This window comes from Suncus etruscus, chromosome 7, assembly GCF_024139225.1.
Source record: "Suncus etruscus isolate mSunEtr1 chromosome 7, mSunEtr1.pri.cur, whole genome shotgun sequence".
Taxonomy (NCBI): domain Eukaryota; kingdom Metazoa; phylum Chordata; class Mammalia; order Eulipotyphla; family Soricidae; genus Suncus; species Suncus etruscus.
This window is the reverse complement of record NC_064854.1, coordinates 118,802,948-118,822,102: the sequence shown is the minus strand read 5'-3', so window position 1 is coordinate 118,822,102 and position 19,155 is coordinate 118,802,948. Positions and strand designations below refer to the sequence as shown.

The 19,155-nt window shown below is 42.4% G+C and overlaps 1 protein-coding gene across 1 annotated transcript in view; it reads right to left on the bottom strand.

The window, feature by feature from the left end:
• The window catches only part of LARS2 (leucyl-tRNA synthetase 2, mitochondrial), a 169,423-nt gene that overhangs the window by 125,890 nt on the left and 24,378 nt on the right, over nucleotides 1-19,155 (bottom strand). The window contains exons 4-5 of the mRNA XM_049777333.1: nucleotides 8,505-8,596; nucleotides 3,910-3,970 (exon numbers count right to left, since the gene is read on the bottom strand). Coding sequence (XP_049633290.1) covers nucleotides 3,910-3,970; nucleotides 8,505-8,596 — 153 coding nt within the window. The remainder of the gene's footprint in view (nucleotides 1-3,909; nucleotides 3,971-8,504; nucleotides 8,597-19,155) is intronic.

Here is a 19,155-nt window from a genome sequence, read left to right as displayed (position 1 = left end):
AATACAGAATGCTTAACCAGCAACAAACAGCTTAGCAAACTTCAATGACATATTATGAGTTACAACAATTTTCACCAAGTTTCTTGTACTGAAGTTTTTTTTTTTTCAGTAATGCCATTACAAATTAGCTGTAACACATAATATAGATAATTTCCTTCCTACCAAAGGGGTAGGCTTTGGATGGGGGTAGAAACTGAAGACAATGAATGGTAGAGGGAATGTTATACAAGTATGGGATAGGTAAGGGAACATTGAATGTCAGAAACAATTATCCTATGAGCCATTTCGAAAATCATGGTGTTTAGATCAACACTCTCTCTCTCTCTCTCTCTCTCTCTCTCTCTCTCTCTCTTTCTCTCTTTCTCTCTCTCTCTCTCTCTCAAATTCAAGCATTCATTAGACACATAAAAACAACTCATTATCACTAAAGAGAAACAGATGAAAATAACTATATAATAACTGGAGTGTGAATTTATGCCTGCAAGTGTGCTAAGCTCAATTATACCTTTAAGTGTCCTTTAATCACCCAAAGCCTTAAACTTGTTTATGGCTTTTTGAGATTTTGATTAAGGAAATAAAATGGATTTCTGCCTCAAGTATTGAGGAAAGGCACAGCAATCATATTGCTCAGGATATTAGCCCAGCATAGTAACTTAGGTGACCAAGAATAAAGTGATAAAAAGGAAAATATCTACCTCTTAGTGCTTTCTAGAGACCCAAAGAGATCATTTGGGTACCTGGTCCATGTTAAGTATTTAGTAATACTCATTAGCAGCTGGAACTGTGGCATTTGCCTACCCAATTAGCACTGGTCCAAAAATCTCTTGTCTGAAAGGCTTGTAATCAAATATGCTTCAGAATGAAGCACATTAATTAAAAGGCATAGTTTCCCAGAAAGGTCTAGAATAGTACTTGGTAATCATCTCGAAAGCAAAACATATTAATTATATTAATTCCAAGTGAGATTAAACCTCAGTTCAGGTCAAGTTCTGTAACCAAATTAAAAAAAAAAAAAACAACAGCACCATATTTTTAGTTCTATGGACTTTAGATTTCACAGGAGGGGCTGAGAACGTCCTGTATTTATTATAGAGAAACAGGAGTCTGGAGAAACAGTGGACAAAGTTGGGTTAGTCCAATGGTCCTCAAACTACGGCCCACGAGCCACATATTGTATTTAATCCCATTTTGTTTCTTCACTTCTAAATAAGATATATGCAGTGTGCATAGAAATTTGTTCATAATTTTTGTTTTTACTATAATCTGGCCCTCCAACAATCTGAAGGACAGTGAACTGGCCCCCTGTTTAAAAAGTTTGAGGACCCCTGGTAGACAAAGTTGCATATAAACTGAGTTGGGTTAGAAGCCTGGTTATCCTGGATGGTTCCCCAAACACAACCAAAAGTGACCTCTGAATGCTAAGTCAGGAACAAGTCCTGAGACTGTGAAAATTATCCAAAAATCATCATCATCATCATCATCATCATCATCATCATCATCAAGAAACATTAGCATCTACTTAATGGTATGATAAACTGAATTGACTTCACATATTTATTTATTGGGAGGAGGGGATTGAACTATACCAGTGGTGCTCAGAGCTTACTCCTGGATTTGTACTCATGGCTTACTCCACATACTGCTTCAAAGATTATATGTGGCACTGGGATGCGACAGAGGTCAGGCAGGTGACTTAACCATTATAATATCCCTCTTACAATAAGGGTTAGGTTAAATGGAAAACTACAGAGCTATCACTTCTTCAAATAATAATAAAATAAAAACATGTCAGGAAAGTTAAAAAAAATGGTAAGGTAAGAAACGCATTATAAATTCAATTTTGTAAAAGTAAATGATACAGACGTTTGTAATTCTAAAATAAAAGACTGCAAGGAACCTTACAGGTTTTAAATCAGCCAAACTGTCTCTGTAATTCTCAGTATTGCCTATATATGTGAATAAGGAAAATAAGTCACTAGGTTTTTGAACCATTTGTGTTTGATGGGCTTGTGCAGGGCATGGTCTTTACTGAGGGTCCTGAGACCATCTCTGCCCTCAAGAAATCCACGGTTTCATTTCTGAGGGACCTCAGCACCCTCAATTCTCTCTGCATCAGACTATATTTCATTCCCTAACATTGATTCCCTGATGGGACCTCAGGACAATTTGAGTAAGGCAAAAGGACTCTTTCATACCTTAGTCAAATAAAACACCAGTAATCTCACAAATCAGTGCGAAAAATGGCATCAATCATGCAATTAAAACTTCATATAGCCCATGCCCTTATTAAAGATTCTACTGGAAAAAAGCCAGGCTTTGGGGCCGGGTAGGTGGCGCTGGAGGTAAGGTGTCTGCCTTGCAAGCGCTAGCCAAGGAAGGACCGCGGTTCGATCCCCCGGCGTCCCATATGGTCCCCCCAAGCCAGGGGCGATTTCTGAGCACATAGCCAGGAGTAACCCCTGAGTGTCAAACGGGTGTGGCCCAAAAACCAAAAAAAAAAAAAAGCCAGGCTTTGTTTCAATTTTCATTCTTTTCTACTGGACTCATCAAATATCTGCCATCAAATATCTATCAATCAAGGAACTGGTGGGGAAAGGATAAAAGGAGATCTTCTTGTGATGCAAAGGACATGAACTGGAATAGCAATGACTATACCAATCATTTTGTGGATGCCAAGAGGGATGGGTCATAATATCAGATGGATTTTTCACAGTGGGATAAAGAAGTATTCACTTAACAACAGAGCACCCATAGTGGCTGAGGGTGAGTCTAAGTGTGGAATAGTTCACTTCCTATTGAGTGGGAATGTTTCCATACCCAGGTGGCCACCACCGAACAACCACAGATCTGGAATTCTCCAATAACTTAATACACAATTGGAAACATCTTTTGTTTGCTTGTTTTGGGGCCACACCTGGCAGTGCTCAGGGATAATATGGGATGCCAGCAATAGAACTAAGGCTGGCCATGCGCAAGGTAAATGCTCTATTCACAGTGCTATCATTCCGGCTCCCCAGAAAACATTTTTTATAGAAAGTCTCTATGGGACAAACTCACTAAGGATTGTTTTGAACCTCCTAATATGGATCTGAACTGTGAACAAATAATAAATAAAAATTGGCCAAACCAATTCAGTGCCTAATCACATCAAAGAACCAGATGGGCTGACAATTGGGTTTTTTGTTCTTGGGCCACTCCAGCAGTCCCAGTAGGGGTGCACCAACATTGCTCAGCAGTTGACATGGTGTTGGGTTTCGAACTCAGTATATGCCAGGCATTTGCTCCAACCCTTTTGAGCATCCTCTTCAGTTTCCCATAAACTTTGAAAACTCTAGCTGAGAATGGAAAAAGTTCTTGTATAAAGATTTTGTCATGGTCCTGGAGAGATAGCACAGCGGCGTTTGCCTTGCAAGCAGCCGATCCAGGACCAAAGGTGGTTGGTTCGAATCCCAGTGTCCCATATGGTCCCCCGTGCCTGCCAGGAGCTATTTCTGAGCAGACAGCCAGGAGTAACCCCTGAGCACTGCCGGGTGTGGCCCAAAAACCAAAAAAAAAAAAAAAAAAAAAAAAAAAAAAGATTTTGTCATATAAGTCAGAGCTAATTATGATAGTAAATACTGTGTTTTTCGCTCTATAAGACGCACCTGACTATAAGATGCATGGGGGAGGGGAGGTGTGCCTCTTATGGTACGAAAAATAGGGTCATAAGTTAACTCTCTTAATCTTACAGAAAATGATCTCTTTGTGCAATTATCGTCCACTGGTCATCCCTCACTATTTGTGGAGCTAGTTCTGCCCTCCTGTTTCCTTACCCCCTTCTCCAGCACCTGAAGAAGGAATGGGAAGAAAACTTGGACTGAGGCCAAGACCTGCTTTAAAGAATGGTCTCTGGGCATAGGATTGACTTACCCGATCCCAGTTGAAACACAGACCCAGCCTATCCAGCTGATTCCTCATGTGTTCGATATTACTGTAAAATAAAGGAGAGAAATGGTAATTTCTAGAGTGGGGGCGGGGAGGAAAGCTCATAAATAAGCCATATTTTGAGAATATGAAAGAAAACTCAAACAATAAATCTGGGGTTATTATTTGCTTGAGAAGAGCTGGTGCTCAGGGTTTTAAAAAAGGTCCTAAACCACCAAAACTGATTCAAGGTTTTTCTTGTAAATTTTTGGACTACATCCAGCGGTGCTCAAGGGGTTACTCCTGGCAGGCTTGGGGGACCATATGAGATGATGGGGATAAAACCCAGGTCTGTCCCGGTTGGCTGTGTGCAAAGCATATACCCTACCACTATGCTATCACTCAGGCCCCAAATAATTCAAATTTTAAATATTTTGGCTTGGCGAGGGGCAACACAAAAGAATCACTAAGGATCAGTGAAAATAATAGCTCTTTAGACTACAGCTAGTCCTTGGATTCATACAGAGATCACTGGAAACCATAGGCTCTCTGGTCCTAGGAGCTGGCTAGTCCCTGGCCAATTGGCTAGAAAACATGGACACTTTAGGTCTGGCCAGGCTTAAAATCTGCACAAGCTTTAGACAAGCATTCAAGGTAAAACAGTGATTGAAGAGGAAATCCTTGGGGCTGGAGAGATAGTGAGTGGGGCATTTGCCTTGCATGTGACCAACCCAGGCTCAATTCCTAGCACCCTATCTGGTACCCCAAGCACTCGGGTGACCCGAGTGAAGAGCCAGGAGTAATCCCTAAGCATTGCCAGGTGTGCCCTCTCACCCCCAAGTAGGAAATCTTTCATGTACAAATTGTAGGGCTCTAAAAGAAACCATACAGTGCTTTGTCCATCAAAACCTGAAACCTGGGGCTGGAGAGGTAGCATGGAGGTAGGGTGTTAGCCTCTTATGCAGAAGGACGGTGGTTCAAATCACAGCATTCCATATGGTTCCCCTGAGCCTGCCAGGAGCGATTTCTGAGCATAGAGCCAGGAGTAATGCCTGAGTGCCACCAGGTGTAACCCAGAAACCAAAAAACAAACAAACAAACAAACCTGAAACCTAAGAGGTGAAGAGAGAACAGTGGGTAAGACATTTGCTTTGTACCTGGCCAACTCAGGTTCGATCCCTGCCACCCTCGTATAGTCCGCTGAGCTCTCCAGGAGTGATCCCTGAGCACAGAGCCAGGAGTAATCTCTGGATACTGCCAATAGGTGTGGCCCAAAAGCCAAATCAGTAACCCCCCTGAAACTTAGGGGTTCAGGGGAGCACCCCTGCCTTGCAGGTATAAGGCTGGGAGTTGAATTCTGACCATTTATGGAGTACCATTCAGTCAACGCTGCTATTTCAGATCCAGTACCTCAACCACAGTGGTCATCTCTAGCACACCAAGTCCACATTTGGGTAGCCCTAACTCACCCACAGTAAGAAAGAAGGGAGTCTAGAACTCTCCAAAAAAGGAAAAGAAGTGGGTTAATTAACCTTAGTAAATGAAACAAGGAGACAGGCAAGTTTTCCTTTTTTATTTTATTCTTAATGAGTCTGGTCTCAGGTGCATTCCAAGAACACCTATTTCATAATGTGACTGGAGCGTCACTAACCTCCAGCCATGCCTTTTCCCAGCCCTTCCATCACCCACATCCACACCAGCCATGATTGCTCAGAAGCAATATGGCAGCAGCAACTCCTTCGTCTCGCCTGAGGATCTGATTCATCACAACCTAGCTCCCCAGATCCCTTACCATTCCTTGCCATCTCCTTTCCAAATCCACATTGGAATTTGGGGGTGTTTGGGTCCTGGGGAACATCCTGGCAATCAGCCCTGCCATCTAATACAGACTATCATCTGCTCACAATGCTTATAATTCAGAAACAGGCTGGCTTTCCAGAAACCTCAAACCTAGCTGTGATTACTTTTTCTCCATACTTTTATCCCATTTCCTTCCCTTTACTATTGCTTTTCTAATGACATGGCCCCACAAACTTGGTTCCGATTCTCATACACACGTTTATGGTGCACAGAGAACACATAATTTCTAGTGGCATAATATCCCTGAGGGTCATTTTTTTCTTTCTTATAAGAAAAAAGAAATGATTCCTCTATACAGCATTCTCTTTTTGTTTTTTGTTTGTTTGTTTGTTTTTTGGGGGTGTGGGGGGCACACCTGGCGACACTCAGGCATTACTCCTAGCTATGCACTCAGAAATCGCTCCTGGCTCGGGGGACCATATGGGACTCCTGGCATCGAACCCAGGTCTGTCCTGGGTCAGCCTCATGCAAGGCAAATACCCTACCGCTGTGCAGTCACTCTGGCCCCAGCATTCTCTTTTATTTCAAGCTGGCTGAAAATAGAGAAGGTCAGAACAAATTTTCTAGGTGAGTGGTGATTAGTTATAATAATCTATTTTATTTCAAGTCTTGTACTAAGCATTTTTCAGAAAAGTGCTCGTTATAGATTGAATGCTTGTTGCCTCCTTCCATTCATGCAGTGAAACCCATCAGGAATCTGGCTTAAGTGAAAGAATATAAGCCTTAAAAATGCAAGTGTTGGGACTCCAGCACTCCATAATGGGTGCTTGCCAAAGGCACATACTTAGTTTGCTGCCCAACACATTTAGCTGTGGTGCTTGCCAGAGTCCGGAGCTTTTTACCCAAAGTGTTCATATAGATCTGATTACAGAGCACTAGATACCGATCATAAACTTTGTGGTGAAGCCATGGCATATGGGCAGGTCTGAGGACCTACCATATTTTTTGTACTATAAGAGGCATTTTCTCACTCCCTGAATCCCCACAAAAGTGCATCTTATGGAGTGGATGCTGCTTGGAGCTCAGTGGAGCTGAGTGGAGCTCAGCCTGAGTGTAGGGAAGGAGAGCATCTAAAAACTATGTGCATCTTATGGTCAGGTACATCTTTTAGGGCGAAAAATATGGTACCCCCCATTCTCAAGGCCTCAGGCTTGTAGCAGGCACTCTACCAGAGAGGGTTTTTTAAAGGCCTTTTTAGAGGCCTTTTACAGCCTCTTTTACAGATGACTAAACTGAAGCAAGGAACCATTAAGTCATCTGGTCTAGGTGACTAATTAGCAAGAGGGAAAGGCGAGCTTTGTAGCAAGAGGCCTAATTCAGGGGCCATCTTCTTAATGGCTTGGCTTTAATGGATGATTTGGCAAACTTCCTGTAAAAGACTAGATGGCAAATCTACTTCTATTAGTGAGCTATATGGTTTCTGTCATAAACTCTCAACTCTACCATTCTATTATGAAAGCAGTCATAGGTAAAGAATGTAAACAATGGATATGACTGGGTTCTAATAAAACTTGATAAAAATCAAGAAAGGCCATTAGCTATAATTAATCTGCCAATTTCTGAACACTAGCTAACATCAAATCTATGCATATTTGTTCCATTTTATTTGAATTTTCTGACCTTTCTCTCTCTCTCTCTCTCTCTCTCTCTCTCTCTCTCTCTCTCTCTCTCTCTCTCTCTCTCTCTCTCTCTCTCTCTCACACACACACACACACACACACAAGCAGCTGGTACAATGCTTGTTTTTGACATTATTAAGGTAAGATAAAGCTAAGGGAAGTGAATGACTCTGGAAACAGGCTCCAGAAAGGCAAGACCCAGATCTTTGTGAAAGGTACCGAGGCAGTGAGAGACAAAGCATATTCTCCTGGGTTCTGGAAGAGGTTCCCAACACTACCCAGGGAGAAACCCCACACTGTTTGCCAATTGCATGTAGAAGCCTGAGGTAGGGTTCAAAGAGTTCAAAGAGTATCTGTCCCCCTTGAAAAATCCAGGCTCAGCATAAATTAGCCATGTATTTCTGCACTGAAGGTTGAAATTCCACTGATCTCAGAATAGTGAAAGCCAAAAAGGAATGGTATTTTCACAGAAAATCATGAGTAGAAAAGAACTCACACTGTGTCAAGAAAATGAGAAGTACATCCACTTAACAGCTGCAGCCCTCTTTCCTCCTCTGTCCTCCTTAATAAAATATATTCTGAGAAAGAATATCACAAGGATCAAAATGAACACTTAAACCAAAGACTTCTTTGTGATTTCTTAGATAAGAATAGGGAATATGGAGGGCTGGAGTGAAGTAGTAAGGTTTTTACCTTAGAGGAATGGCAGAGCCAGGAATAAGTCCTGAGTAGCACCAGGTATGGCCCAAAACCCAAAACAAACAAACCAACAAAAGACAAGAGTGCTAAGAGACAAATTCCAATATAAAGCTTGTCCATACCTTGTCCATTGCTTGACACTGCTTGCTTTGTTTATTCTGCTTTCTATTTCTTGTGTACATGTAAATTTTTTTTTTTTGCATATTTTTTGGGCCACATCTGGTGATGCTCAGGGCTATGCGCTCAGAAACTGTTCCTGGCTTGAGGGACCATATGGGATGCTGGGGGATTGAACCACGCTCCATCCTAGGTTAGTGCGTGCAAGGCAAACACCCTTCTGCTTGCGCCACCATTCCAGACCCTGGTAAAAAAATTTTTAAAGGCTTCTGTGGGCAATGTTTACATATGACTGTAAATACTTACCTTTGTGTCCAACTTTCTGGATGAAGATCTCTCTCAATGGCAGCATTTTCAGCAGGCAGCCCAAAAGCATCCCATCCCATGGGGTTGATAACCTAGAAACCAAAAGAAAGCCATCAGCCATAGCAATGTGCCAGTCCTCCTTCAGTATATTCTCCTAAGCAATGTGTAAGTTTACATCTCCTAAGCAATGCTGACTTATTCCTTTCTGAATGATTTTAAACTATGCTTTGGAAAACCAGCTGGCTACCTAAGTCATAGCACAGAAAATCTAGAAGGTTGGGGGCCGGAGAGATAGCACGGAGGTAAGGCATTTGCCTTTCATGCAGAAGGTCATTGATTCGAATCCTGGCTTCCCATATGGTCCCCCGAGCCTGCCAGGAGCGATTTCTGGGCATAGTGCCAGGAGTAACCCCTGAGCACTGCCGGGTGTGACCCAAAAAAACCAAAAAGAAAAAGAAAAAGAAAAAGAAAATCTAGAAGGTTATATACCCAAGATATCAAGAAAAGCTGTGAGTAGGTGTTTTGATTTTTTTTTTTTTTTGGTTTTGGGTCACACAGGGGTTACTCCTGGCTCTATGCTCAGAAGTCGCTCCTGGCAGGCTCAGGGGACCATATGGGATGCCGGATTCGAACCACCGACCTTCTGCATGCAAGGCAAACTCTTTATCTCCATGCTATCTCTCCGGCCCCGATTGTTTTGACTTTTTTTCCCTTCTTCTTATCTGCATTGTTGAAAATACACCCAAAATGTTTTTCTGAAATCACATAGAAGCTTTTGTTCTATTTTGTTTTAGGGTCACACTCAGTGGTGCTCAGGGATTACTCCTAGCTCTGTGCTCAGGAATCACTCCTAGTAGGCTCATGGGACCATTTGTGATGCCAAGGACCAAACCTGGGTAGACCACATGCATGGCAAACATACTATCCACTGTACCATCACACTGGACCCTGTAGAAGTTTTTTTTCAATTAAAAAAAATATATATATACAAAAAAAAAGATATGTATGTATATGTGCTTGCCTTGCACAAAGTCAACCCAGTTCCATCCCCAGCATCTCATGTGGTTCCCTGAATGCTACCAGAATTGATTCTTGAGTACACAGACAGGAGTAATCCCTGAGCACCACTGGGTATGGCCCCAAAACAAAAATAAAAACAGGCATGTAGAGCATTCATTCTCCAGTCTTCCTCCATTAAGCTGGTTTCCTTCTTAGGAGTAGAAGGCTATGTGTTGGAATTCCTGGCTTGAGTGTTGGAATTCCTGAACCTGTTCTTGACCCCTTTCGCTGTGTCAATTATTTCCTACATCAGTGTTTGCTTCCAGACTCCCATCTCTACAGGTCCTAGTTTTGGAGCCTGAAGCTTCCTTCAAAGATGGTGTCTGGAATAGGGACTCAGCCAACGATTGATAAATCCATATTGCAAGGCTGCCTTAAAGTGTTTTTTAAAGAAGAACTGAAAGGAAATAATAGAGTTTATTGCAGCCACTGTGACACACAGCAGAATTCCTTAAAAAAGACAGAAAATTGGAAATTACCACCTGTGCTCTTAATACATTTCAAAAAAGAATAAAACTACAGACCTATGTGGGGTTTCCTTTAGAAAACCTTGACTTACCACAGTACATAATGGACTCTTAAGAACAACCATGGAGAACACAGTTTATTCTTTGTTTTGAACCACTATGGTGAAATGGAAAAGGGTCACTGCACAGCCTATTGTAAAAATACAGCAAGAAAATATTGGTCTAAACTTGATGATCAAGAAGTTCCAGAAATTGCCAATTTGTCGGTAAAATCTGCAGCAGCTTATCTTCTTTTTTATACTTTTTTATATTTCAAAGAGATCTGCTGCAACAGAGACAGCTATTTAAATTAGAGGTGTCTAACTGAATGCTCTTTAGAGTATCTATAATAATGTTCTAATGTCTTTTTTTGTTTGCTTGTTTGTTTGATTTTTTGGCCACACCAGTGATGCTCAGGGGTTGCTCATGGCTATGCGCTCAGAAATCGCTCCTGGCTTGGAAGACTATATGGGAAGCCGGGGGATCGAATCACAGTCCATCCCAAGTAGCACACATAAGGCAGATGTCTTACAGCTTGCACCACCGCTCCAGCCCCAATGTTCTAATGTTTTTACAAACAGAAAAACAACTGCAGAATGAGGTCTCTCACTACAGTGCTCACTATTAACATGCTTTACTGTATTAATTTCTATTCTATAATGCTTATAAAAAACCTTGTAATGCTTTTGTTAACAGTAATTCGTGAAGATATAGTTTGGATGTCCTAGTTTCACATTACAGTAATAGTTCCATTGAACTCCTAATACAGTGCTCAATATGATGTCTTAACAAATATTTTAAATCATTCATTTTCTATTTGATTATATCTGCTTGTATGATCTAATGTTTCTCCTCAGAGATTCTGAATCCCATAGACACTTTTGATAGTGCTCATAACCTTATTACATAGTATTCTAGCCTTGCATATTGTGATTGTTTTAAGAATTTTCTATGCATGTTTTTTTATATATTTTTTATTTAAGTAACATGATCATATTTGGGTTACAGTCACAACCAGAACAATCCCCTTCACCAGTGTAACATTACTCCCTCCCCCCTTCCCATCCCCTGCCTGTATTCGAGACAGGCATTCTACTACAGTTATTTGTTTTTAAGTTCAGTAAGTTGTATTTTTTTTTCCTTAAAGGGTAAGAGTAAAAAAACATAGTAAAGGTGTGACAGTGGCAATTGCCGTTGTTTGCATAGGTCCAGAAAATGGGGAAAATGGAAAAAAAATCGTTGACCTGATTACAAAAAGGCCTCACCACAGAAGTTTATTGGCATAAGACCGACTCTGGGTTCCAGGCATACCAGTCCGTCCAACTCGAGTCATTCTCAAGGTCCGGTGAAACTTTTTCACACTTTAGCTATTGTTGGTATCAGATTCTTATATTTTTTGTGGGGGGGCCACACCCGGCGGTGCTCAGGGATTACTCCTGACTGGCTGCTCAGAAATAGCTCCTGGCAGGCACGGGGGACCATATGGGACACCGGGATTCGAACCAACCACCTTTAGTCCTGGATCAGCTGCTTGCAAGGCAAATGCCGCTGTGCTATCTCTCCGGGCCCCCTTATATTTAAAGACTCTGGATTCTGTGCATTTCTTTCATCATTCTATGTATGTTTTAAACCATGAATCCTTTTTTTCAGCAAAGTTCCCATCCATCAATGTCAATTACTCCAAGAAACTAGAAATGTTTATACCTGACATGTCCACTTTATATTTTGAAGTGCTTTGACCAGTTCTACCTGGGTCAATTTTCCTAATGCGATCTATGGATCAATCCTTTATTCTCTAAGTGTGTGAGTGTGTGTGTGTGTGTGTGTGTGTGTGTGTGTGTGCGTGTGCGTGTGTGTGCGTGTGTGCTGGCTACCACTATGTTTAATGTCCACCTATATTATATGTAATGTTTACTTATATAGCCCTTCTTTCTTGTATATTGCCATTTCTTTCTCCCAGCAAGTAGATGATGCTACCACTGCCACAGTTTATGGTGTCGCCCAGTGTGAGTTTGAAGGATCAATATAAATCTGCCCCGCTGAACTTGCTGTGGACCACCTACTGCATAGAGACTGGGGCTTGGGTGGCACCACTGGCATATGAACTGCTCATAGTCCCCTCCAGAGGCTCATTGTGCATGAAGGTCTCCTGCTCCATGTCATTGCTCTGGTTGCTGCTGCTGTCAGAGTCACTTGAGTCATTGAAGTGCGAATCATCCTCAGAGAAGAAGGCAGGTGCTATTACTGATGTGTTCTCAGTGGTCACTTTTTTTTTTACCACTTCCTTTCACCGTAGGCTGTTACTCGCAACTGGTTTCGGCTTTTGAAAGATCCTCAGCTCTAAGACGTTTTCTGATCTGTGACTGCTGTGAGCTGCTTATTCAGACTCCACAAGACAGCATTGCTGACTGAAGTTGTGATCTGGCATATATCCTCTCCACAGACTATCTTAAAAAGACTTAGGGGATATGTATACCTTCTCTGTATACTTCTTAAGTGTATCTCTTCAACATGTATATTCTCTATGGTGTATTTCATTATGCAGTTACAGCTTTCCCCCTTTAGATTTACTAGTAAGAATTTTTAGAAGATAGTATAGATAGTACCCTGGAAGTTTTGTGCTTTTTGATAGAGCCAGGTTAGGGATTGTTTGGTTTGTTATTATCTTCCCCTTAGGTCCCAATAGTATCCTATGATGCTGTTTCTTTTGCATGGGCACATTAAAATCAGAAAATATATTTTTAAGAAGTGTTTCTATAGGGAGTTGAAGAGATAGGAGTTTGTTTGAACATGGTTGATCCCAGTTAGAATACTTGACACTATATATGCTCCCCTGAAGACAGAAAAAGTAGGTCCTGCATGATGCTGTATGTGCTCCCCCAAATAAATTAATGAATAAAATGTGCATCTAAAATGCTTATTTGGGAGGGTCACACCTGGCAGCGCTCAGGGGTTCATATGGGATGCCAGGATTCAAACCACCATCCGTCCTGGATTGGACGATTTATGATAGAATTTTTTCAGTTTGGGAACAAAGCTGTCCAATCTAGTAGCTTCTAGCTATATGTGTTTTCAACATGCAAAACACTACTCTCTCAAAGTAGAAAGTTCCTATTTGTGTATGATAAGTTATCTGGAGGTCTGGGAAAACAATCATCACTATCGATTTACATGGAAAATGTCTTGAACATTCTCAAACCAGAATAGCGTACCAAATAGAACCAGAATAGGAGAATTCTATTTTCTGATAGTGAGAAACACATATATAAATTTAAGCAAATTAATGACAATGAAATAAAATGAAAATCCATTCCTTGGTCTCACTAGCCATCTTTCAAATGGCTGGGAGCTACTGAATCAGAGAAAGAAAACAAAATCATCCCAGCATGACAGGAAACTGCTGGGCAGCAATGCACTGGACACATTTAACTGCTAATGGCTATAGAGATGCTTGCTGTACCAATCTAAAACTGGTGGATCTCAACTCGCCCCATGGCCCAGGTCTCTCCCTTTCCCATAGAATTACCTGCAGCAGGCACACACAACCTGGGCGCATACCTCTCAGGGCCCTGCTTAGCTCACAGTGTATACTGGGGCCCCAGACATGCTGCTCTTTCTCCCTCTTTCCTTTCAGAAGGAAAGCAACCACTCACCCTTTTTCCTGCTGCCCACCCCTCCTTCCCTAGGGCTAGCAGGGTAACGTGTAAGACAGTCAGATCTAGGGAAACTAATCAGAAAAAAAACACAAAAACCCAGCAGGAAAAAAAAGGCTACAGAAGAAGGTATTTCATAAAACAAGGTGTGAGACTGGATACAGCAAATATCTCTGACCAATTTGTATACAAAAATTTCTAAAATATTCTAGTTAAAAAATACTAACTGGGGGGCCGGGAAGGTGGTGCTAGAGGTAAGGTGTCTGCCTTGCAAGTGCTAGCGTAGGTTGGACAGCGGTTCGATCCCCTGGCGTCCCATATGGTCCCCCCAAGCCAGGGGCAATTTCTGAGCGCATAGCCAGGAGTAACCCCTGAGCGTCAAACGGGTGTGCCCCCCCCCAAAAAAAAACTAATTGGAAACCACTAAGTATTTCTTAGTGTAAGGGCTCTAGACATAGCTTCTTACCCACTGAGTCCCAGCTTCATTTGATACTTGTAAATATTCACTGGGTCAATATAAAAAAGAGCCAGGAAGAGGCCAGAGCAATAGTACAGTGTGCAGGGTGCTTGTCTTGCACTTGGCTGACCTGAGTTCAATCCCTGGCACCTTATATGGTCCCCCAGCCCAGCCAAGAGTGACCCCTGAATACAAAGCCACAAGTAAGCCCTGGACCTGGACAAGGACATGACTCAAAAACAAAGCAAAAATCCTAATTAAATACACACACATCCCAAAACAAACAAATAATAATAAAAAAAAAAAAACCCTAGGGATTGGAGAGAGATAGCACAGTGGGTAGGGTACTTGCCTTGCATATGGCTGACCCAGATTTGATCCCAGAATCCCATTTGGTCCCCCAAGCACCACCAGGAGTAATTCCTGAGTGCAGATCCAGAAATAATTCCTGTTCACTGCTGAATGTGGCCCAAAACAAACAAACAAACAAACATTCTCTAGGGTTGGTTACATGCAAGGAAAGCACCTTAACCTCTGCACTATCTCTCTCTGGCCCCACAAAAAGTGGTTTATTGTTATCTTCCTTGATCCCTCCCATTGGGCACCTAGAGTATTCTCTTTCTGTCTCTAGGTTGCACACAAGTACAACTTGCACAGGTGATCATCTCTGCCTCAGGGTTATCTACACAGTTCAGTGTCCCATGCTGGCCTCAACTGTCCTTCCAGGCCCTCCTGGTGCACAATAAAAAGACAGGCCTGGCCCTCTCATTGGGAGTACCAGCCTTGACATCATTCACCTACCAGTAGCTTAGTAGCTTAGTAATCAGCAACTGGGCTTGAGCAGTTGGATGGAGTAATTATCTCAAGAACAAAAATGCTGTTTCTAAACAAGGCCACGCTTTGGTTCTTTTTGACTCAGAGCTAGACAATGCCCAAAACAAACAAACCAAAAAACGCTCCATAAAACTGTGATGTGAACGACAAGTTCACAACCCCAAACCTGCCATTTCTTGGAAGTAGCCCCAGAGGCACCCAACCTGTGTCTCAACTACCAATTGTAAGTGTGAGCGTCCATCTTGAACCACCTTGAATTGTGTGGGGTATCACGATGCCATTGGTACACCCAGTATGGTGTGGCACAATTTAGGACCCCTCCCCCAAAATGTTCTTTGCTGTTGGGTTAACCGTTTTCCATCCTATTCAGGATATACTCTTTGGCCAGACGCCCCTTTGGATGGAAGCGTCCTTTGGTCTGGAGCCTTAATCAGGTACTTGTTCTCCACCTCATAGTGTGGTCTGGCACTTCCTAAAACAGATTCTGGGTCTCAGGGAAAAACCGCTTGCAGTTCTGGTTTTCCACGATTGAGCTATTTGTTTCTTAGGAGTGGAAGGCTTGCATGTGGAAGTTCCTGAACCTATTTTATCCCCCTTAACTGTGGTATAAATTATTTTCTTTTTTTTTTTTTTTTTTGGTTTTTGGGCCACACCCGGTGACGCTCAGGGGTTACTCCTGGCTATGCGCTCAGAAGTCGCTCCTGGCTTGGGGGACCATATGGGACGCCGGGGGATCGAACCGCGGTCCGTCTCCTAGGCTAGCGCAGGTAAGGCTTACCTTGCCTCCAGCGCCACCGCCCGGCCCCGGTATAAATTATTTTCTGTGTCAGCATTTGCTTTCAGACCTGAGTCCCTCCATTTCCTTGGGATCAGGCTATGAGGCTTCTGCTACACTGTTTTTGCAGCTCTTTAGCTTCTCACAACAGCACATGCCACCTGTGTCCTTCATCAAAAGCCCAGACCAAGGCTGTGGTCACATTTATTAAGATGGTTATCCCATTACAAGAGAGAGCCTGACCTCATCCATGTCCTCATTCACCTCCATTCCTAAGGTTGAGTTACCTATGACAAGTTTCTTCAGCAGGCTGGTGCCAGATACTGGAAGTTCATACCAAATAGACCATAAGACTCAAGAACCAATTGGCTATGTGAAACCCTTTTCAGTAAATTGCCCATACTTTGTTCCTGCTTCACTCACATCAGTTAAAGAAGCCCAACTGTCCTTGCCGGAGCTGAGAGAACAGGCAGCCATGACACTGTACTATCTCTCCACTCAACATATATACATGCTTAAGTGTTTGCATTCACGTGCAGATAGGTCATACATTAATAGATATGTCTTTATTTTTTAATTCTGGATCTGGGGACGTGGCTTAAATGGTAGAACACATGGTTTACATACATGAGATCTTGAGTTCACTCCTGTGAGTTTCATGGCTCCCATTCCCATCAGCCCTGGGAATGGAGACCTCCTCCACCTAGCCCTAAGTACTACCAGTTAGGACCCCTGTGAGACAAAAATCCTACCATTCCCTAAGTACACGTATAAGGGTCATTTTAGGATCCTGCCTGATCTGATCAACTGACCTTTCAGACAAGAGGTTTCTTCTCCTAATGCTTACTGTGGCTGGACCAAAATCTTTCACCTTCCCCACCACATCCTCCATCTTTTAGACCCCAACTGACCCCAGAGCAATCTCTGAGAAAGTAAACCTGAACTATGCAGGGGAGCAGAAGCAGAGGTCACCGGAGCTCTTCAAGAACCTGGACCCGATCGATTCTCTTTGGACCTGCTTCTGGCCTTCCCTTTCATTCTGTGAATTACACCAGGATTGCCAAAAACAGATAAAATCTTTTCCCCTAAAACTGCTGTGAACTGAATTTCTGGTCCCTGGTTAGCTAAGAATCATGACTAGAACAGGATTATCCCTTTAAAATACAGTTTTCTCCAGAGTGTTGTTTAATTCATCAATATCAAAGCCATTCCCTAATATTGTTATGTTCCACCCACCCCATTCTTTTTCCTTTTTAATTTCTAAGAGCTAAAATAAACCCAACATCGAGGCTCTCCGCTGGGTTATAGAGTTCACAAAGCTTCCAGCTGCGCTCAAAGTCCCCCAGGGCAGCTCCATTGGCAGAGGAATGAAACTGTTGTATAACTGTTGCAGGAAAACTTAATTACCATTTGGTTCCTTTGTGGGAACTGCCAAAATGGCACCGGTTCAATGTTTCTGCCTATTAACATTCTGTTAAGTACCATCCATATTTTTAAATAAAGTCAATACAGCCATAGTTGAAAAAAAAAAAAACTAGCCTGAATTTACATAATATACTTATTCATGTCTATTTTCGTCTTCAGATGAAATGAACATGAAAAGATATTCTTAACTCGCATGTTACCCAAGCTGTCTATGAAAATTAAGTTAGGGAACTCTTGAAGCTTCTTAATATTTCATGTTCTTATTAAAATTTACAAAGGGAAGAAAAAGGTCATGGGCCAAAGACTTGTAATGGTTTAGGTGCTGTCTTAATCCCACTAATTTTAGTTGAATTCCCCCATACGACATACAGTCCCATGAGTAAGGGTCACTCCTGAGCCCAGAGCCAGGGATAGCCCCTGAGCACCTCTAGATATGGTCCAAAAGCACTCTCTTTTATCCCCTACCAAGAAAAAAAATTCTGTCTTAGAACGTAGACAGTGGGAAGAAATTTTTGCATCTTATAGTAAGGTTAGTTCTTTCCACCATGAGACAGATCACTGGAACCAACATTCCTGCCAGTCATACTTCTACAAAAGGAGAATGGGTCCCACCACTACACAACATAGGGGAAGTCTGCAGCAGGATTCCCAAATACAAAAATTGGTCTCTTGCGCCTGGTCCAGTGACATGGAATCAGGATGTACCCCTACCTTTTGGTCTCTCATGTATGGTGCAGCTCAGACACCTTCACGTTAAGTACCATGCCCACAGTCTGGTCTATGTGTTGGCTCTATGGCCAACATTATACAAAGCTTTCACTAAAAGAATTCTCTACTCTCAGTTTTGCTTCTAAAAGTGTAATACTTTCCTGTCCAGCACCATAATTTCACTTTCTCCTGCCAGAGTACCACAAAACTGTAAGCCGAATCAGATGTACAAGTAGTCAACTCATCATTGTTTCTATTTTTTAAGGTGTTATGTTAGGGTTCAGGGACCTATTATCTCAAAGTCAACCTCCACTTAGATGGACTTGCTTTCACTTCAAGGGAATCAAGGAAAATATCTAGGGTCAGGCAGAAAATACAAGTAAGTGACAGAGCACATTCCTAGAATGTGCAAGGCCCTGAGTTTGATCCCTGACACCATAGGACTCCAGAGCATTGCTAGGTATAAACCTGAGGGGCCCCGGGTACTGCTGGACCAGAGCACCAAACCTTCAAGCCCATACTCCCAGGATGATCATTATCCAGGATTGATCCCAGGCCCCCTTTCACCCCTGGATATGACACCTATTTGTAAAGATTATTTACATAGGGAAAGCACTAGTAAATTTAACTTGTAGATCCATATATCAAACTTCCAGAATGTAAAAAAAAATGAACAACAACAACAAACAACACTATTTCTACCACTTCTTCTAGCATTTAGAATTCAACGAGAAGTCAAGAAGTAAGAAAAACAACCCAGAAATTCAGCAGAAGACTAAGGCAATCCCTCTAAAGCAATACAGGGAGAAGCTGAGTTAAAAGTCCAAAGGCTGGGGGCCGGGCGGTGGCGCTAAAGGTAAGGTGCCTGCCTTGCCTGCGCTAGCCTTGGACGGACTGCGGTTCGATCCCCGGTGTCCCATATGGTCCCCCAAGCCAGGAGCAACTTCTTAGCACATAGCCAGGAGTAACCCCTGAGCGTTACTGGGTGTGGCCCAAAAACCAAAAAAAAAAAAAAAAAAAAAGTCCAAAGGCTGGAGCTGGGGTGATAGTACAGTGGGTAGGGTGCTTGCTTTGCATGCTGCTAACTTGGGTTCTATTCCCAGCATCCTATATGGTCCCCTGAATACAGCAGGAATGAGTACAGGTATGGTTCAAAACAAAACGGAAAAATTTCCAAAGACTGAGATCAATTGTAGAAGTTTAACAGATGGATTTGCCCTGCTGGAATGAGGTC